This window comes from Mus pahari, chromosome 18 (genome assembly GCF_900095145.1).
Source record: "Mus pahari chromosome 18, PAHARI_EIJ_v1.1, whole genome shotgun sequence".
Classification (NCBI taxonomy): domain Eukaryota; kingdom Metazoa; phylum Chordata; class Mammalia; order Rodentia; family Muridae; genus Mus; species Mus pahari.
The window spans coordinates 19,360,935-19,383,082 of NC_034607.1; the positions used below are offsets into that span (position 1 = coordinate 19,360,935).

Here is a 22,148-nt window from a genome sequence, read left to right on the forward strand (position 1 = left end):
GGGAGGCACTAACTCATTCTCTCAGCAACAGCACTACTGCTCCTTCTACAGAGGAGGAAATCAGAGCCTGGAGAGTCAGCAGCTCACATTTCTGACAGTCATGAAGCTTGGGCTAGCTCGATAAAGTGATGGGGAAGGGCAGTGTCACAGAAACATGTATGTAAAAAGACAGGGGGGGAAAAGTAGCTGATGAAAGCATTATTCTAAAAAATAAGAAAAAAAAAAAGAAAAATATTAGCATAATTAAAAAGCAAATGAAACCCGGGCATCGGTACACAGGCAGGTCCTGTGTGTCTCAAAGCCCTTAACTGTTTCAGTCTGGCCCCACATTTTTGACAATCAGCAGATAATGTGACAAGTGTGGGACAGTCAATGGTGCTAAGTCATAGTTCATAGATAAGGATGAGATCTCAACCAGTAATGGCAATGAAGTCTTCGAGCAGTGAGCAGTGAATGTCTAAAGTATTATTTGGTTTGCATCTTTAACCCTGGGAGTAAACTAGTAAATTAGATCAGCATTTCTATAAGAAACTATTACAAAATGAAAGAATATTTTCTAATGAAAAAGATGATTAAAGAGAACAAAGTTTTGAAGTAAGAATGAGAGAGAGAGAGAGAGAGAGAGAGAGAGAGAGAGAGAGAGAGAGAATGAGAATGAATGCGCACAAGCGAGCACAAAAAGCAATGGGCCCCCTCCTGTACATACAGGGAGGGATTCTGCAACCTTGTGACCTGGCCACGATGACATTCCCGCACCCCAAAATAACACTGTTGTTGTTTCTCTAGTACCCTTCATGCACGAATCTCAGAGTGTTTTATGATCTCTATGAGTTAAAACTAAAACCAAAGAAGTGCATACAATTCCTAATTGAACTATTTTTAAAATGCAAAACAAAACAAATAAGTCAAATCTAGACCTAAAAGTCCCAACGGCCAGTGGTCGTTGCCTCAACTGGCAATGAGCTGCAAAGCCAGGCTGCTACTCTCTCCTGTTACATTAAAGGCTTGCTTATGTTTCTTTACACTCAGAGCATGCTATAATCATGCAGTTTTCCATGAAAGAGGGAGAAACTGGGTGTGTGTATTTGTTTGATTATTCTGAACTGGAGGGAGGAAATTGTGAATTTGTTAGGAGTCCAACTCTGCCATTAAACTAAAGTGAATTTAACAAGAAATCCAGATAAAACCCAACTTGAATTTCAGTACTAATTGAGACAGAAAATGTTCAAAAGCAGTCTAAAACTAGTTCTGTTTAACAAGAAAATCAGTATGATTAGCATGATTTGGTTGTCAGTCCCTTTTTTTTTTTTTTAAACATTTATAAAGTAGTGCTTAATAGCTATTCTCTCAGAGTAGGCTCTCTCCTAAGCCTTGGAAATATTATTAGTCCATACATCAGAAGGAAAAGGACTATGCTCTTGTGATATGGTAATTTTCCTTGTGTTAGTGATCTTAAGGTCAAAGGTAACCTATTCAGATCTAAAACAAGGCATGGGTCAAAAAGATTATTATGTGAAAATGATATACTTACACCTTATTAAACACTTGAAATTGGCATACCTTGAACTCTTCAAATTTAACTACTGTGAAGAAAGAGCCTATAAAATATTTGAGATCAATTAATTCAAGTTATCCAGTTGCTTTGTTAAAGTTAGCTTTTAGGATTATCAGATATGAAGGTTAGAAAAAGCTAGCAAGGTTACTGTAAAAATCCTATATATCTAAATCAGCTAAAAATGAGCCTGCTTTTAGTCTTATGAAAAGAAAACTCATAGTTTAGAGGATGTTTTCTTACAGTTTAGACACACTAGAATATTGCTAGACAGAAAAGAGTAAGTGATGTCCTGAGTGGCTTAAAGGGGCAGAAGTTAAATTATTAAAGTTGTGCCAATTCATATAACTACCACGTAGGGCTGGCTTACCAATTACATAATGCAGCCCACCACTGACAATGGTGGTCACCAATTAACCATAAAATAACAGCTAATTAGTTTATCAAGGATTTCAGTATCTGACAAAGCAAATACTAATAGCAAATATTAATAATCAGATCCCCCGCCTGTGAACTCAAGGCCAGCATGGTCTCCCAGAGAGCTCCAGAATAACCAGAACTACAGAGGAAAACCCTACCCTACCTCCAAAAGACGTAAGTGGATGGATGGGTGGATGGATGGGTGGATGGATGGGTGGATGGATGGATGGGTGGATGAGCCAGGGTCCATGGTTGGTAGGATTGAGGAAAAGCTTTGTAATTGTAAAAAAATGGAGAAAAAAAATCCTCTAGGAATCTCCCCTCAAAGGTATATGGTGTTCAGCTACACATTTATAGCAATGCACTAGGACAAAGACATCAAACATAAAACTGTTCTTCAGGTAACTGCCAGTGACATCCTGATCCATCAGGGTAGACCCGTCCAAATGATAAAAAGGCGTACACTTTGAAACAAATCTGAGACATTTAACTGCCCACTAGACCCAATAAAAATGCTAAATTGAACTCTGGTCTTCAAATCAAAAGGCCATCATGAGCTCAATCACACATACCAACTCTGCGGGTGTGAGGGGCTGAAGGGGAGTGACCAGAGGTGAGTGACTCTGGACCCTCCCAAATATAATCTTATCCAACAAATAATCCTACCCCCAACTTCCACCTCTAAATGGTGCCCTAAATATGCCCTAAATTAGGGGCATGAAACAACAGTTCTTTTAAAGCAAGTCAACACACACACACACACACACACACACACACACACACACACACACAAACCAAGCACAAAACACATGTGAGAAAAAATAATCCCAAATCAGAATAAACACAGTGGACACCTTGAAGTTTATCAACACTCTAAGAAAGGAAGTGTGCCTGGATACCTGGGATTATCTGTGTGTGTGACCAAAAGANATGGTGCCCTAAATATGCCCTAAATTAGGGGCATACAAACACACACACACACACACACATCAACACACACACACACACACACACACACACACACACACACACACACAAACCAAGCACAAAACACATGTGAGAGAAAATAATCCCAAATTAGAATAAACACAGTGGACACCTTGAAGTTTATCAACACTCTAAGAAAGGAAGTGTGCCTGGATACCTGGGATTATCTGTGTGTGTGACCAAAAGAGACCCTAAGTTTAGCCGTGAGCTCTGAGCGGAAAATTTCTATACAATTTATTGTTGTCATGGCACCCATCCAAACATTCTGTGCCCAAGGTTTCTCATCTGCACATAGGGCTAGAATTTTCTGCTTCTTAGAATGAGAGAAATGCTGGGTACATCAAAAGTACCACAAGAGTTAACTACACACTACATTTCAGCTACTAAGAAGGAAGCCTGACACACACCGGCAGCCTGTCAATATGTTTTAAAAGTTTAATATATATTTTGGAATGAACGAATGTATTAATATGTGAATACATTTCATAGTCTTATGTGAAATGTGATATATGAATACTGATGATATTCTTAGGAAAGGATATGACTATTAATATTTTAAAATTTAAGAAATATGTCATTTCAGTGCATACTCACTATAAAAAAAAAACAAAGTACAGGTTTTAAAAAAAAACAAAAAACATTTTTATATTCATACCCTAGGTTTTAACAGAGAAAACCTAGTGAACTCCTAAGTTTATCAAATGCCTGTGGACATAACTCTCAGGGCTCAAGGAACCGGCCTACTTTCAGGCGAAGTGTCAGGAGAAGAGTGTATTCCACTATGTGTTTTTGCAAGCATCTGATACCATTCATTTTAAAACCCCAAATTTCTTGAGATGCTGTCAGGAAAAGGAGAGCTGAAAAAAAAAAAAATCACTTCTCAGGTGTGGCATTCATAAAAGGAAAGTTCAAGCCTATTTCTATGTCCCTATGAATTGAAAATAAAAATGACGATTCTCATTCACTTTACACAGGACCTGGCTTAGAGCTATCTTTTCTCCAGGTTTAAAGAAAAGCAAAACGAGAAAGGAAATGGTCCCAATTCCTTTAAAACTATGGAAACTGTGATGTGTGTGCACACTTGCACACCAGCAAGTGTGACGAAGGAGGGGAGGTGAACAATCACGCACAAAGCAGACTGAGATAAAATCTCTCAGGAATATCTGACCTCAACGTTTCTACAAAGAAACATTAATTAGGCAGAAGTAACAATTGACCTTTTACTTATGGTACCTTTAACAAAATAATCTGCTCTTGGACCAATGCATGTTTTTATCTAATGTTTGATTGAATTCCGTATCTAAACCTCTAGGGAAAACAAGCATCAAATCTAATGTTTTATTGTAAATCAAAATATTTACTTTTATAACTCCCAATTTACATCCTAAATCCATAACCCTCAAAAGTTTCATGACAACAGGCTTTTTTGTTCCGGAATCAGACTGTTTTCTTCTCCGTAGCTGCCATTCAGCATGCAGCAACCGACCTATCTAACCACATCCACTGAAAAACGCAAAGGCAACAACAAAGCATCCAATCTCGGATCTATAATGAGCTAAGCATTTTTAACATCCTAGAACATTTCACAAAAATAAACAAGCACGTGATACGGAGAACTTAATAAACACATGTCACTCTGCTTGGGCAGATTTATGGTAGGAAAGAACTAACAGAAATAAAAGCCTGAGCTGTAAATCAAGCCACATACCCACTTATGGAATCTCTCTGCAGCTGGAGAAACCCTTAGAAATATCAGAGTAAACAGTGTTGCATCAAAACCTAAGCACCCGTTGTAGAGAGTCAACACCTATCTTTAATGTACCACTGGGCAAGAACAGAGCAAATCAGTACCCAGATCAGTAATTAACTAGCACCCTGACTTTAATCTAGAGGGGCACCAGCTCCCGCTCAGTTAAAGGAGGAACCAGAGGAAAAATCCCTTCCAAGTCTAAGATTCCAACTGGACATTGGCTTAGCACATATCAGTCAATCCTCCCAAGTGCTGGAGGCAATTGCTGAGCACCCCAGGCAAGGACTGGGTCCTGGTAAGACCCAATCCTATTCCCTCCTTCCTTCTACTGGCAATACATGTTCACCTCAACATACTATTTAGAGATCCTGCAGCCATGCTTCTTACTGGAATGTTTTAACACATTAAGCAAATATGTAAGGTACATACAGTGAGATATACCTATTAAATATTATGCTATATGTTCTCAAGTGATCAATCAAAAATTGTATTCCAGGTGTGAACTTAAAGCACCTCTGGGTATCTGGCTGTACTTTGTACATGAACAGTATTTATTTGCTAGGAATTTTCAGCATACTATTTCTACCATCAAATATCATATACAAGAGAAAGGAGAGTTTTGCAAACTCAGTATATATTCTGTGTATATAGATCTTAGGAAGCCTTTATCATTCATCTTTCCTAAGTTTACCACAAAACCAAATGGGAAGTAGCTAATAATGAAAAAATTCTGAGTATCAGATTCATGGACTCATTCTAGAGAAATAGATGATGATGTTACAGAATATGAAATAACTTCATTTGGAGTTCAGTCTTTTCAAAATACTAATGTCAAGTATCTGTTGCTTTTGCTAACATATGCATGATTATTTCTAGAGATATTTTTGGAAAAAGGAAGATTGCCTTTGTAGCTGGGGTTGCAATTCCAGCCTAGATCAGTCACTTAATTATGGTGATGGGTCCTTTGGCTATGCAAGGCCATGTTTTCCTTAGAAATTCACCAGCATACCTCTAGCTCCAAGACTAAGCCTTGGATTCCCTTTGTCATTTGGCTTACTGTGATAACTGCCTATGCTCAACTCACTTCTCATGGTAGCATTAAGCAAATCCATAATTAATGTACAAGCTACAAGAATGTGGAGTTCATTGCCTCACTGGCTGAATGTGATGTGTGTATCAGGTCCTCTTGTCCAGCTCATTGAATAGACCTCTAGTTTTTGCCTGAGCTGACTTCCAAAATCAGTAGGACACTAGATCACATGAAGATACAGGGTATTGCTGCATGGGGTATTTGGAATTCTTAGTAACAACACCATGGTTCATTCTAGGTCAGCCTTCTAATTTTCAAATGCTAATAACCAGGCAACATGCTCTCTGGAGTTGTCTTCACAACACAGTCCCAGAAGTAAGTCGCTCAGCTTCGCTGTGCCATCAGACTGACTTAACTGTTGTAGATTCATTCAAATTACTTTGATTTTTCTGGTTATAGATTCACATCCTCTCTATTTCAACAGTGAGAACAAGATAGCTGCTGATGGGATACATGAACTGATTTAAAAAAAAAAAAAACAGTTTGGCCTCAAGAAAATGAACATTTAATAATACAGAGAGCCTGTGTAGTCTGTGGCTATAGCTTGATCCAGAATTGCTACTGTCCTAGAATTGCTAGCTAAGATCAAAGCAGAACTGCAGGCCTACAATGGAACAAGGCTGAACACATGGACTACTGGGCAACAGCGGCGTAAAGTCCAAAGGCTTCCTCTTAAGGTACCCAGGAATGCTCAGCAGCCTTGCACACACACACACACAAAAAATACATAGAATCAATACATGCTCTTCAGCATCATAAAAACAAGCTGGGAAACACTAGTCACTCCAGAAATGCTTATGCAGAGTAATACAAGTTCAAAGGACTGGCAGACTAATATTCAAAATTACATTTTAAACTTGAATTAAAAGAAAACTTTAAACAAGCACTCCAAATTTTTACTGTAACCTTTAATGTCCTCAGCAGAGGTGAGGGTGCCGAGGAGGAGTGATACTGTACCACACTCTATGGGGACTCTCAGCTGTGTCATCAGAAAGAATGTTTTAAACTTGGCAAAAACCTAGAGTTTCAGTCCTTTACCAAAAACTCACTCCAGGAAATGAAATTCAACAATAATAAATCTGTCTCATTTCAAGAAGAAAAGAAAAGGAGTCCATTTTTAAAAAGTGAACTAATTCTTCAAAATTGGTTGTAAACTCCTAATGGGCAATAATTATGGACCTTTTGTTCCAGGAAAGAGATTTCTTATATTTATAATTAACATACATACATAATTTACAGTTATTTTCAGCAAACACTTTCTCATTTTGTTATACTAGAGCAAGCACCCTCCAATGGTAGTATGGTCTTCTGCAGCCCACATTCGGAAGCTATATACAGTAACCCTGACACTATCATCCCCTAACCCGAGTGAGAAGGTCCTGCCATTCTGAGTCCGCCTCAGAGAGGGCTCAGAGTACTCAGAAGTAAATCTAAGAACGAGCTGTCGGAGTGCAGTGTCTTCTGCCATCCTGCTTTTCCTAGGTACAGTCCCTACCCCAACCAAGGGAGAAAGGGCATTAAAAGCCTCTGGTTCAGAATAAGTCAGGCAGATTTTCCAAAGGTCACCAGTGGTCCATCACTTAGCATTTTTTAGCAAATTCTTGCTTCAGATACCAGTTGCTTGAAACCAGGGATTCCCCATCAGACCTCAAGTGGTAGCTCGCCCATGATGCCTTATTATTTATGACACGCTCCGCTGGGTACCTGTGAAAGGGGGCACTCCTTGGCCAACGAACTCTGGTTCATATCTTTCAGTAAGTCCTTCAGAGCATTCCTTACTGTGGTGTGCGACCATTGTTCAGGAGGCAAGTCTTCTAGTTTAGGGCAACTATTTGAGACACAGATTAGAAAGGGGGATTATTACAGGATTGCATCCCGCTGCAGAACATTCCTTTAAGACAGACAGATTTCATTTTGCGCATCAAACAGATGCATCTGGAGATTGCTCTCGGTCTCCTGATTGTTCCGATTAGTTAATTACTTTATACAACACATCTGCTGTATCGATGCATGAATTATACATCAGCTGCCTGTGGTGGCTATTTTTTCATGTTACTTCTACCTTCCTGCTCTGATGCGCTTGGGAAGACAATTTAAGGTGTACTCCTTTCTCACAAGCCACGGTGAAAAGCATTAACGTATTAACTGATTTCCTCCCATGACTCCGTTCATACGAATTAAAATGACAAAAAAAAAAAAAATACATATATAAATAAATAAGATCATGGCAAAAGCGAATAAGGCATTCTCTCACAAAATGTACACAGATGGCACTGTTCATGATATGCAAAAATATTTTTTTCTTAAGTAAACTTTATGTAAAATGCCTTCTTGTAATGCATCATTTAATTGACTAAAACTAAAAAGTCCTATCTTTTGATAGCATGCAAAAAAAAAAAAAGAAAAGAAAAGAAAAAAGAAAAAAAACACGTAAATTTCGGGGGAGGAAGTAAATTTTAAAGTTGGGGAAGATAACAGGAGGGGTAAAGTTACCAAATTAATCTGGATTAGCATGTCACAAACGATGAATAAATAAAAAAATGCAAGAGGGTCAAAGAAGCTTTCCGTCCACACAGTAGAGAGGCTATGTCCCCTTAAAGCGGCTGCCTGGACTCACCTGTGTAACTGGATTTTGAGGGTGACCACATGATACACATCTTGAAGCATATCTGCCACCGTGGCATCAGGGGCATCTGTCACATATGACAGTGGAACTGGATTCCACTTCCCAACCTGGATGAGCCCTAGTCCAGATAGAGAGGGGACACGCTTAGTGCTGGCTCTCAGGCCCAGCAAAAGACTGCTGTGATCTTGTGCATTGCCCCCACCACAAGCCACAGTGTTACTTCTGTTAGAATGCTTCTCTTTCCCTCAAAAAGGCAGGTCAATGAAGATATTCACAGCTTAGCTTTCCAAATTGTGAAATTATGTAAATGACTATAGGGTTGTTTATTATTTTGGAAATACCAATCAATAAAACCTATGCATCAGGCCACATTGTCCTAACTTACAGGAAGTTCTAATAAGACTTAGCCGAACCGGTTCTAAATGGCTTTATGATTTAGATAAGATTCCCTATTGCAGTGGGAATCAGCATTGAAAAATACTTTACAGCCCATAAAACCATCAGAAACAGAATAAAAGAAACAGAACTAGATATTCAGTCATAAATGCAAATTGACTCTCAACAGTCCATCTGCTCAGATACGCTCCTCACTTCCTTGTGGGTCCTCAGTGGAGCAGATTATTAAGGTCAATAAGCATCCTAATGATTCAGCTGAAGTAATTTAAAAAAAAAAAAATTTACCTCGACATTCCACATGAGCAAAATGTGTGTTAACTAAACCAAACTGAATTAAAGCCAATTTTTAAAGCCACAGTCTATAAGGAACCAACATAAAACACAGGCTGTAGCTCTTTGAATAAAATGCAATGTTCCCTGCTTTGTCTGAGAGGCAAAGAGGAGGACCAGCAACTTCCCAGCCCCACAAATGCATGTTTTACCTTTGGCTTGGGCGGCAGAGCTGTGTGAATAGCCTAGAGACAGCAACGCCATCTCTATCAGCTGGTTGAAAAGCATATCCTTCCTCACCAACACAAATTCTGCGTGCTCCTCCTTGCAATCATACTCAATGGCGTTTTCATAATGCTCCACCACGCAGAATACTGGTAACATGGTTCCTATCAAAGAGACAGAGGAAAAGACAGAAAAACCAACAATCTTCAGAAACAAGTCAGGAGGGAGGGACACCTAAGCGATGAAGATAAATCCTCACCACAGTGAGAGGAGCCACAGAGCTTCCCAGGCAGTCTGGGGAGAGACACAGACACACAGACAAGCATGCAGTCATTTACTGTTTCAAAGTTGCACGGGAAAGACTTAAATTTCCTTTACGGTGTACCTGCTCACAAGGTAACATGGCCTCGCCATTCATTTTAATAGTGCATCTTCCAAAATCAGTGAATGCAGAATTGCTTTTCTGATCAAACAGTAATGCTGACGAGAGACAGATAAGTGTCTGGTCTGATTTGCTTTAACTGCTACACAGTATGCAAGCAGAACCCACTGCACTTGTCTTCGAAGAACCCACCTTCTTCCTGCATACACACTTCTGATAATAATAGGCTTTACCTGCTTGTGCCCAAAGTATCTGACTAGACAATTATTTTTCTGCCTGGTTTTCCATATTTCCTCTAACTGGCTCCATAAAAGAAACACAAAACTTAACCTAATGGATGCTCATAGATACTGTTTGAATGCACAGAACAAACAAAAAAGAACACTACTATTTACGACTACCCATGTCATCTACCCAGGAAAAAGCCATGACAGCAGCCATAAGTCTTTAGCATTAACAATTTCTGCTGCAGTAAATATGGTAAAAATGACTAGAGTGTGAAAAGAAAGCTGGCCTTCCTGAGATTCAGGAGAGGCAGACTCTGCATGGGGTCTGCTGCTTCTCCGCTGGCTTACTTTCACCCAGTGCAGCAGCTCAGTGGCACAGGCCACATTTCTGTTGGGAAGGAGGCTTGGTCCAGAGGCCAGAGTCCACCTGCAGTGGCACTCAAGGTATTAATGTAGTATGCTGTCAGACTTCCAACTGTTCCAGAAAAGGGTTAAAAACAGATGCATCTGAACAGTACTGTGGCACACTGCCAGGAGAGTATCATCTTTAGCATAAATGATGACAAAGGTTACTTTAACAGGGCACCCAGGATCCCCAATTAGTTCCACAGTAGCCCTGCCTGCATCGGCTCTATACTCTAGACTTGTAATGGACTGGCAGAACCCTAACTTCTGAGGGTGTTAAGCTGCACATCCCCTGCTCTGAGGATCGGCATTTCCCTACTGCCAGAGAGAGGCCCTTGACAAATCCTCTATTTGCTTGTTTCTGCTGAACAAAAGCCAGCCATAAAACAGCTCCATCTTTCCACATGTGTGTCTTCACCTAAGCTCTGCGAACCGTTCAGAGGAGATTCCAGCTCTGTCAACCAAACCCCTTTAGGTTTACTCAGAAAAGCTCACAAACTCGTTCGGAAGTACCAGCAGGCTAGGCATGAAACACAAGCCGCAGAGCTTGCCAATATTCTTGTCATTCATTCAGCTGTTTTATACCAGAGAGAGAACCCGTCAGGGATCAGAAGAGAACTTGGGGGGACCGCAGCAAAAATAGCAATATGCAAACTGGTGATTTCTTCCTTGGCTTGAAGGTATTTTGGCAAAATCTCTTAAACAAATAAAAACACCCAACCCCTTTTTCTTAGTGCTTTCTCAGCTTAGCCACAATTTTTATCTAGCACCTGTCAAACAGAAACCAAGCACATGAAAAATAAGATTAAAAAAAAAAATAAAAAACAAAAAAAACAAAACCTCCCAAAAGACTTCTGTCTTTTTTTTTTTTTTTTTTTTTTTTTTGCTGTTTGCATTGAGCACAGACCCTTCTAGACTTAAACTGTACTTCTCAGATATGTCATTTTGAATGCAATACATTTCTTAAAGCATTTGAGCTGGAGTGAGATGGCCACACTCTCGCTCTTAGCTCCTTCTTCTCACTACTGATGTCGGAGGAGTTGGGTTTGCAAGCCAAAAATCATGTACACTGCGTTTTCCTCTCATGGAATCAAAGAGAGGTGTCAAATAGCTTTTCAGACCTCTGCTCTATGAAATAACTGAAACCTTTTCTAACCACTGAAACGGCCTGGATTGACTCTGTGTTTAATTGATCAAATTTAAAGGTGCCTTATAGAAAATAAAGGTGGCTGTGATACGGTAGCAACAGGATCATCTAATTACAAATCCGGTGCTAGGTCGTTGAGAACTGTCACGGTTGCCCTCCTGTTACTAGGAGTAATGTTAAACAGGAGCCTTCGCTGGACTGCCTGATTATTCGAGCTGGTGTTTGGCCAGACTTCCAACTACTGCAACTTCATAGCCTTCCTGCATTAGACAGGGAGCACTGGCCACTGCTGCAAGCTAAAAATACCACATGATTTAAACCTGAAGGCAGTCTTAGAGGCTTTTGCTGGAGGTTTATGAGCCTGTGTAAACAGCACGGCGGCCATAAGGAGCAGGGAAGTCTGTAGAATCCTTGTCTAAAACTGTCCTGGCATTAAAGTTTGCTGTGCAAATATCACATAATACCAGAGACAGCTGAAATCTCCTATTTAGGAATTTATGGAACTTGTGTGTTTGCAGGCGTCAGAAAGTCTTTTTTTATAGAGCCCCAGCACTACACAGTACAATATTAATGCACTCTGTTTGAAAAGCCGTAATAAATTATATTTTTAATGCTCTTACCCTGGCTTAAAGATGCATACATTCTTGGCAAACAATCAATAAATAGGGTAATCATGAGTAGAGGCCAAAGAATTTGCTGAAGGGCTGTTTTTCCATTTTTAATAGATAAAGATCTAACAATACGGACTGCTGTGTCTGTTTATTTCAGGATCAATATATTCTTTGTTTTCGCCAAACCAAGGAAAAAAATAAATGATTGTATGATAAATATGATAAATGTTATGCATCAAACACAATGAAATTCCTCGGCCTCCTAACTTTCTCTGCTTAGTATTCGTGCTGTGTAAAAGATGGCATTATTATTCTTTGCTTAGCAAATGCAGAAAAAAAAATCTGAGTCCTACATGTTATTCAATGACAAAATAAAGACCCCTCTGAGGCATACAGGGTACTCCACACAGGAGCTGGCTTGTAGGGACAGCAATGTCTAACACAGACAAAGTTGTTAAAACTCCATCCATTTAATATTGGTAGAAAAATCACTTGTTTGTAATTTTTTCCTCCTTTAAAAACTTGCCTAAATCTTCCTTCCCTTTACCAAAAATACTCAAAATTAAAAACCAGAATCAGCAAGTTGTTATAAAAAAAAAACTGTTAAAAAAAATAATAACTTTGCTCTTCAGAAAAATAAACCACAATAAATTACATCAGAAATCTTTGTTCTCATGTCAGGTCCATGTCCTGAAAAACCCCTTACAGTAAGTAATCTCAGGAAAAACCTATGGTGATTCTCAGACAACCTCAGTCTCTTACACAGGATCAGCTCAAACAGCAGCCACCTGCACATCCGCCTTAAGTGCAGTGGTGCCTACGAATGGACCTTGTATCAGCGAAGACCATGACACAGAACTCAAGACTTTTACTCTCCAAATATCCCAGTGCTTCCAGTCTTAGGAAGAGAGAGAGAGAGAGAGAGAGAGAGAGAGAGAGAGAGAGAGAGAGAGAGAGAGAAGAGAGAGAAGAGAGAGAGAACTCAAAACCAGCACACATGCTTTCAGAACCTGACACCGCAGCCCAGAATGCCATTTCATTTCCCATTAGAAAGAGACCTAGAAAGCGAATATGCCCATCATGTTCCAGCCCTATACCTCCACACAGGGTGGCCTTGGGCAGTCATCAAGCAGATTTGCAGGATTTGGTTGGCAAGTATTTACCTTTCCTAAGGTTGGTTTTCATGAGATGGCCCGAGTGTTTTAAAGGCACTCCCTGCATCTTTCCACCTGTGCTCCCGAGCCTTCCTCTTCCTAGGGGGCTCCCGTTCTGCTCCAGGCGGGCAATCTTGGCCGGTGGACCCTTCGGATCACTCACATTGTTAGACATTTCTGAATGCTCTTTCCCCTGAGTTGCCTCGTTCAAATGATCCATACTCAGTCACTGTCTTACAGATCACCTGCCAGAACTGGAAAAGAAGACGTTATCAGTGGGTGGAGGTCTATAGTTATGCCTGCCCCATGCACGTCTTATCCCTAGACATTTCCCTCCACAAACACATCTGTGCAACTATGTAATGATCTAAAAGACTGTGCTTCTATATAAATCAACAGAAGATTATGGAATCTGTACCAATGTACATGAATTAAAAAAGTGATTTCTCATCTAAAACTAGGAAGAAGATGGGCTGACTTTCAGAACAAGGATAATCACAAGATAAAAAGAAAATAAAATATTATACTCATGTACTCTCAATTTTAAAATTAAAAATTCATGACAGACTGATTATAATACGTTTAATAAAGAATGGAAGAATTACCAGTGTAAAGGATGAAACTTACTGGATGCTTACATTCTAACATACACTTCGATCTATGTTACAAACGGAAACCTCAGCAGAGCCCCACAAACACCCAAATGCTTTTTAGCTTGCCACTTGGCTTATGAGCTAAGACAGCGAAAAGTTTTCTACTATCTAAGTTTCAAGAGTTAAAGTGCTGTTAAAGATCTCAAGCCTCTGGTCAAACATGTGACTGGATCATGTCACCCCTAAGCACACCCCTAATGGTGTGAAGGGCTCCTTCAAATGTCTTATGACTTTTAGCAAGACAACTTGTCTTTTGGAGTTAATATTTTACTTAGGTGTCCGTTGCACACTGGATGCTGTTAGTAATTTAAATAGAAAAAAAACCTGAAAATATGAAGCTCACACACATAAAAAATACTAACAGTATTGACAAAACACAGTCTCTAGTAAAAAAAAACGTAATTAGTATGCAAGGGAGTTAGCATCTAATAATTTCAGAAAATGTTAATTTTCAGTTGTATTAAATATTAGACTTCAATTTTGAATACTGTGCATAATAAAGCAATTGGTACAATATACTGAAGTTACTTCTAAATTATAGTTTTAAATAGGGCTACGTTAGAAACTTTCATTAGCCTTGAAGTATTGGTAATATTTAGGAAAGCCACAGAGAATATGACATCACTTTTTCCAACTGGCTAGTATTTTGAAGTATCTTATTATATACTTTTAAAAATAATTGCTTTACGCAAACTCTTTGGATCTGGATCAGCTGAGACCCAGTTTGTATTAGCATGGTTTTTCTGTAAACATTTTTCTCTTGCTAAGTTCATCCTACTTTGTCCTATATGATCAAGTAATGGGAACAAACAGGCATGTGATCTGGGGGCTTAAGGCCCACCTTAAGAATGCCAATCCAAGAATTCCAAAGTTTGAGGAATAATAGCTACTTATCCTTGTACTAAAGGGTAGCAAGCTAGGAACTGAAGGTTTACCCTCGGTCGAGGTCCCATCTGTTTTTTGGTTTTGAGGTTCATTAACAATAAATGCTTCTTTTTAAAACTACTTTTTATTAAGATCACTCCTTCCCAACACATTAAGCTGCAGTCTAAAGCCAAAATCAGAGTGATGGTTATTAACTTATTCAAAGCATTCTTTACGTTTTCATGTGGATCACAATGCAAAGCTGATTTTTCCAAAACTGGCTGCCTTACCCTAGAGCAGAAGACAAATTTTTGAAACATAGGAATTGAACAGGGAAAAAAAAAAAAAAATTAACCCTTGGGGCAACTTATGAGAAAAAAGGGGGCGGGAATCCACAACAGCACCAAAGTTAATACTACAGAACATATTAGGTAATCACGAGGCTCAGCAGCAGCATGAAGGGATGGACTTCAACTTAGTTCATGTATTGACTGTCAGAGCATCACATAGGTCCTGAAAAACTGTTTTCTGAATACACACCTAAAGCATCTACGAGACACTAAGTCATTCTCTAAAGGGTTTGCATTATAAAGCAAAATTACATGCACATAAAACACTCAATTTAATACTCCTTTAAACTCTATGCCAAGGCAGAAGTTCACCAAACGTCAGGTTAGAGCTGAATCCAGTCATTGCCAACAGGCCTCCCTGGACAACAGCTGGGTCTAACTGTTGGGCTCAACCAAAGCCCAGCTCAGGAGTCTGAGTTACATCTTTTAAAACCCATTTTAGAGCAGCGTATGGATGGCACTTTCCCCAAACCCCATTTCCCTGTCCATAAAATAAGACCACAGAGGATCCTTCCTGGAACAAGCTGGTGAACTCCATCTCAGTAATTATTTCCTTTAAAAAGCAGGAAATAAACGCACGAAATTCTGATTTTAATAAAATATTTTTTCTTTTTTCTTTTTTTTTTTTTCGTCATGAGATCCTTTTCAAGAGTTCCTCTTAGGGTCCTCTCCTTGCCCAACAGAACCCCAGAAGCACATTTGAAGAGCCTGTGCCCTTATCCATTCCATATGGCCGGCACGATCCAGGCCAAGCTTTCACTGTGACCTTTTAAAGAGACAAAGAAACAAACTACTATCTAGCAACAGCAAAGCTGCAGTTTTACTGAGTGAAATTAGCAAAACCGACCTGAAACTCACCACTTCAAAACTTGACAGCATATAAATAACAAAACAAAGGAGATTTCCTTTGCAGCCGAGGCTCTTGAAGTGAAGTTCAAGACTGGTGTTTTCTATGTCCTTATTATTATTATTATTATTATTATTTAAAAAAAAAAAAAAAAGCAGCAGACCTGAAGGCGACTTCCCCTGAAATTGTATTATTTTCTCTTCCCTTACCCCCCGCCCCGCTAGGCGGGGGAAGGGCAAAAATAAACGTCTAGAAGAGTAGATATGGGAGGAGGGGGTAAAAGAAAAAGTCACAATTCGAATAACAGCATAGCTAGCTTGTAAAATGTTTAACCTCGGAGAAGGGGTTTGGAAGGGGAGGAGGGGAGAGTGGGAAGTAGGGAGGAGGGAGAAGGTAAAATTGATCTGACAAGTGATTCGTGGGGGGTGGGGGGGGAGTCGTAAAAACAAAGCGGAACCCGTTAGGAGCTGTACACTGGTGGTACTGGGGAGGTGGTGAGAGGAATCTCTTAAAAAGAAGGAAAAAAAAATCACTGCGGACAAGAACCCCAGAAAGGGTGGGGAGAGGAATTAAAAAAAAAAAAAAAAAGGTACCCTCGCCCCCTCCTCCCGTTGAGCTTCTGGGAGAGCGCGTAAAGTCGGCTTGGTGTCACCCTCGCCAGACTCCTCCGAGACCCGGGAGCCTCCTGGAAAGGCCACCTCGCTTTCTTCCCAGCCACCCCCTCCCCCTCCCCAACAATCGCGACTGCGATTAACAAACCTTAAACTTTTTCCCCACCGCCTCGCACCCCCACTGAGGGTATCTAGCAGGGGCCTGAGAGGGTGAGGGGTAGAGGGTCGTGCCAAGAGCCCCGGGAAGGCACTAGGAGGCCACTTGGGAGGCCGGCGTCACCGACAACAACCCCGGGGACCCTCTCCCTGCCCATGGACGCGGGGACCCGGAGCGCCCGGGAGCATCGACGGGGAGGGAGGAGCAGGGGGGGAGGGGGAGATCCGAGGGCAACCCCGCCGCCGCCTCCTCGGCGGCCACTCGCTCCCCGCCCCCTCCCCCCAAAAGTCGCCAAGCTCTCACTCAGCCCGAGTCGGAGGTAAACAAGGAGGTCGACAATGGCAGTGGGACTTGGGGGCGCAGCCGCCGCCCGGAGGCCCCCCAAAACTGATGCAGAGTTGCGCGGAGGGCGGCGGGTGCCCGGCTGCAGGCGGGGTCCCCACGCGGGCGGCGAGGCCGGAGTCGCCGGCGGCCCGGGAGAGGCGCGCGGGGGTCTGCGCGCTCGTGTGAGCGCAGCTCCCCGGACGGCTGCCCGTCGCTCGCTCGCTCGCTCGTGTCCCCTCGCGGCCGCTCTGCCCCCATTAAACCAAGAGTTGACTCATCCCGGCCGAGGTGGCCGCTGCCGTGCCGCGCTGGGCTCCGCGCGTCCTCCCGGGCTGCAGCCCTCGCCGCCGCCGCTGCTGCCGCCGCCGCCGCTGTGGCTGCCGCTTCTTCCTCCTCCTCATTTTAATGCGAGGCACCGGCTGGCAGCGCAGCCTCCTCCCGGCCGCCCGCAGCCTGCTACCCCGGCGGGGCCGCCGCGTCCCGGGCGCGGGAGGGGGAGCGCGGGCGGCGGGGGCAGGGTGCGGGAGGGCCGGGAGGGACCGGGCTCAAAACCCGGGCTGGAGGGCCGGGATCGGGGGAGGGGCGGGGGCGGCGGCGGCGGCGGCGGCCCGGGAAGAGCTGAGTGGGGCGCGCGCTGGCGGCCGGGCGCGCGAGCATCCGTAATGAGCCGCGAGCGAGAGGCGGGCGGCCGGCCGAGTGTACACAATGCCCGGCGGCCGGGGGCGCGGGGAGGCTGCGGAGGCGCCCCGGGCAGGTGCGTGCGGGCAGCGCGGAGGAGGGGGACCCTGAGCCACCCCGGCGAGACGGGGGCGGGGGCGTGCAGGTGTCACTTGAGGTGGGCAAGCAGTGAGTCGTGGCTGGAGGAAAAGAGCCCCGTGTAGTGCCTGGGTAGTAGGGCAAGACAGGCGAGAAGCCTGGTGACGCTCGCCCTGGTACTTATTCTCAAAGGAATGTGGTCTCTAAACTGCCAAGAGTGACATGCAGTAACAACTGAGTAAGGGCTTTGGGAACAAGTCAGAGACATAGATACTTTGGACTTCTGAAACACACGGCCCGTAGTGCTGGAGTTAAACTAAATTTGGGTCACTGGAAACGACACACCTGACTTGCTATTACAAAGGAAAAGATGTCATCACTCTTAAAATACTTCACACCGGGCGAATATAGGAAAGTTTGGGTTAGTGAATTCATCTGCTGTAGCAATAAGTACTTTTGTCATCAGAAAAAGATCTCCAGTTACATTATTGGTCACTATTACACAGTATGACCTTCTTTAGGTAATTTACTAAATACAGTCCACATAAAAATGAACACCGTGACATCTCACCTAAAATTAAAATGCATCTTTTAATCACTAAGGTTTGTCCCACCCGAAAGCAGTTCATCAAGCAAGAGCCAAGTGTTATATTTTGAAGAACTGTTTTTGAAGAATACAGTAGTAGGGGAAAGAGGTGTAGAACTGAAAAACACTGTGATACATTTTTTTTTTTTTTAAGCAACAAGTTAGGACAACCGCAGAGATAAGGACGAGATATGCAAATGAAGCTCTTTAAAGCGACCAATACACTCTCAGGCACACTGTTTACACTAGAAATCTAAAAAAAGCAGAAGGTAAAGTAGGAGAAATTACTGCCTCCTGGGGTGGGGTAGGGGGTGCAAGTTTAGGAGGAGCACAAAGAAAATAGATTGCTCCAAGAACACCCAGGTTCGACCACAAACCGGAAAGGTTAGTCAAAATTGAGGAAGGCAACCATGACTCTTTGCACCAAAGCCTTGAGAAAGGAAAAAAAAAAAAAAAGCATGCGATAGCAAGGCAGAAACATACCATCCAAAACAGAGGAAGTTTAAACCACCTTCGCCACAAAGGCTAAGAGTACATTTTTTTAAGTTGAAATGTGTGGGAAATGTGGAGGCTATTTACAGTATAATAATCAATAAGGAAAATACAAATACAGCCAAATATAGCACTTGCGTGGGAGTCTGTATTGTGACTGGAGGCTAAACTTATTTTGAAAGATATTTGATATTTAAAAGAACAAACATGATTATCTTGATAAGAACAATGATGTTTTTCAATAGGATACATTAAACTTTCAGTCTCCAATGTGGATAACTGAATAGTCCTTCAAATTGGTAATGCCTGACATGTTTCCCTGAAACCTGACCTTTCTTAGTAGGAACAATGTGTTCTAGTGTCATGCTGGATGAATTAAGAAACAATAATAAAAAGAGAGAGAGAGAGAAATTATACAGGCCTACAAAGGCAGCAATATGTCACTTGCTAATGCAACTCAACTTCAGTTGAATTCTTAGGAAAAAAGAAGAAGGAAGAAGAAGAAGCAGACTAGCTGCTGGTCAAGACAAATTCTGAGCTAAAAGACAAGAACACAAACAAACAAACAAACAAACAAAGGTTTCTGAGATGTCAGGAGGGAATGAAAATTTTACAAGGGGATGAAAATACTACACAAATAAATATGACAAAATGCCTCTGGATTGCCTCAGTCTCCCAAGGACCTGATCCATGCTGACATAACCTGGGAAATTTTAATCTTAACAACACCTTTTACTCAGGAACCACAACCTATCCATTAAACAAAAATCACTAAAGTATGGAAGAAGGACTAACATGGCCTTGGGAAAATGGTGGAATGAATGAACATAATGGCATGTAATAATGACTTTATTATAAAGAGTAACAGTATAGGAAAGTCATCAACCTATTAGTCATGCACCCATAATCTTTTTCCTAAAGCAATTATTTTCTTAATGAATAAAGTATATGTCTTAAAAAAAATGGCCTGGGGAGAATGGCACGAAGGCTGAGACCTAGAGATGGGCTGTACTACTATATATGCTCAGGAGAGTGTGTGTATGTGTGTAATCTTCCTCTTTAGTAAACTCACTATAGGTACTAAGTAATAATCGGTAAAATTCAATCAAAATAATAAGAAAGAAAAGGAAATTATATCACCTTCCAAGATCAGGTGATTATAATCGGTCCTGTTGGAGGCAAAAGTACTACCTGGTTCTACAGGGACAGCTTATCTTTAGCCAAAAAGATACAAGCAATTGTTGAAAAAAGTTAAAATAAGGTTTATACATCTTGCTAGCAAACTGGAGAATCTCAGCAGCAGCCTAAGACCTGCAGCCCCAGTGCATGAACTATTTTTCAGCACATGGATACCATCCAAACAGTGTGTCAATCTTCTCTCCCATGAAAAAAAGGTATATAAAACTGCACACACAAAGGAAAGGAGCATGAAATAGCATAACAAATACACAAGATTTAAAAAAAAAAAAAAAAAAAAAAAAAAAAAAACTTCATGAAAGGACTGCTGCGTGCTTCAGATGTTCTCCGAAGGTGTTAAAACACATTTAGAGTTGTGAATGGTGTATATAGTCTTAATAAACAGAGGAAGGCATTTAGACCCTTGAATGCTTTCAGATCCTGCAGTTCCTCTGGTGACTGTTAATAAAGCAGCACTCACCAGCATAACGCTCTCTATGGACATGGTTTTGCCTTGGTTTATCTTTTTTAATTCAAATACAGTTGGCTGTCTCCACTCAAAGCAGATCCATCTATGCAACGTGTTGCTTTCTGTCGTGTCAACACTTTGTTTTGGGCTTCGGCTGCACATGGTGTCTTCTGTTTATGAGTTTCTGGGGACATGGTCTATGTTGGCCATATAAGGATGTCTATTCCAGGCCATGTGTTTTGCTGTCCTGTGTCTCATTTTGTCTGTCTGGGATGTCAGTACTGATTTCTCCATGTTTCTTGAATGGACCAAACACCGCTTTGCTAGAGCAAGGTGGCAAACGGTGGGGCTGCAGCCCAAACAACTTCGTCAAAACATATTTTCATGAGGAAATGCAATATCCTGTAAATATTTGTAGCCTCTTATCTCATATTATCTATGACCAACATCATAACAACTGCTTACAGTTTAAGAAAGCAGCTACTTGCTCAAGTTCGTAAGTTTGAAGCCTATATCTCCTTACATGTAGCTTTATAAGCTACCTGCCTTTGGAGGTCATGGCAGGGCATATACTGACTTACTCTGCTATCTGTGGGTTCTGTAGCCAACTTGACCCAGTCTTGAACATGAAGTTCAAGTGCACTGCCTCATAACTTCCCTTACTAAAGTCCTTGACTAATCCTGCAATGAGTTATGGGCCCTAGTATATATTCTGCATTTCTCCTTCGTAGCAGTCATCGGCTAACCACCTGAGTGATTATTAGTCAAGTAAACCTATCCCTTATCAGACTGCAAGCCCTTTGAGTGCAGAAGTCTCCACTAGTTACCATAGATCAAGAACGGATTGCAGTATTCTTGCAATATTTGCATTATGACTGCACACAGAGAAGAGCAAAGAGCCCTCCATGTCCTTTGCAACCAATCTCACCATTAACTGCACGGACAGTACTTTTTAAGCATTGCAGGAGCGAGGAAGCAGGAATAGTGCAGAAAAGATGGTTATGTCAATTTTCAATGAATTAACATTACATAAAATTTACAAGTTAGTTCCTTCATCCCACTTCAAGTGTCCCATGGTCCCCACATGGCTAGCGTCTCACACAATGGCACCATGTAGATTATATAACACTTCCCCATTTCAGAAAGTCCTACTGGACAGCATTTACCTAAAGAACTCCTGTAAAAGATGACTGAGCCCAGGATCTCATCAGAAGGAGGCTCAGAGGTGCTGAAAGGTGGCTTTTAGACATTCTAATGATGTCTGATGGAAATCATTTTCCATTTTAAAATTAACCCAAAGATCTGTAATGTTACATGGAATGAGACTAGTGTACCACTGAATACAAATTTAAGATAGCTTTCCAGACATGTCTGTACTTGAGAGGGTCCTATAATACACTTGGAACAATATGCAATTACTACATATGCTGTTTGCTGTGAGTACTTTAATACCATATACACACCATTGTGATAGACCCACAGCCATTCCACCCTTACTCCAGCTTCCTGTGATGCTAACCCAACCCCCTTAGCCATGGAGTTTTGTGATGTAGCTACTTAAACTGAGAGAGTATCTAGCTACCAAAACCTGGTATAGTATGCTCCAGAAAAAAAAAAAAAA

At 41.5% G+C, this 22,148-nt stretch overlaps 1 protein-coding gene across 5 annotated transcripts in view; it reads right to left on the reverse strand.

Moving 5' to 3' along the window:
- Positions 1–22,148, reverse strand: part of Satb1 (SATB homeobox 1) — a 96,894-nt gene that overhangs the window by 59,045 nt on the left and 15,701 nt on the right. For 3 of the 5 annotated variants that reach the window (XM_029531263.1, XM_021217448.2, XM_029531264.1), the window contains exons 1-5: positions 15,968–16,617; positions 13,252–13,496; positions 9,304–9,480; positions 8,417–8,543; positions 7,504–7,627 (exon numbers count right to left, since the gene is read on the reverse strand). In XM_029531263.1, the coding sequence (XP_029387123.1) occupies positions 7,504–7,627; positions 8,417–8,543; positions 9,304–9,480; positions 13,252–13,462 (639 nt within the window). In that variant the 5' untranslated portion in view covers positions 13,463–13,496; positions 15,968–16,617. Of the gene's footprint in view, positions 1–7,503; positions 7,628–8,416; positions 8,544–9,303; positions 9,481–13,251; positions 13,497–15,967; positions 16,618–22,148 lie in introns of those variants that run through there. The other 2 variants (XM_029531262.1, XM_029531261.1) reach the window with 1 other exon arrangement.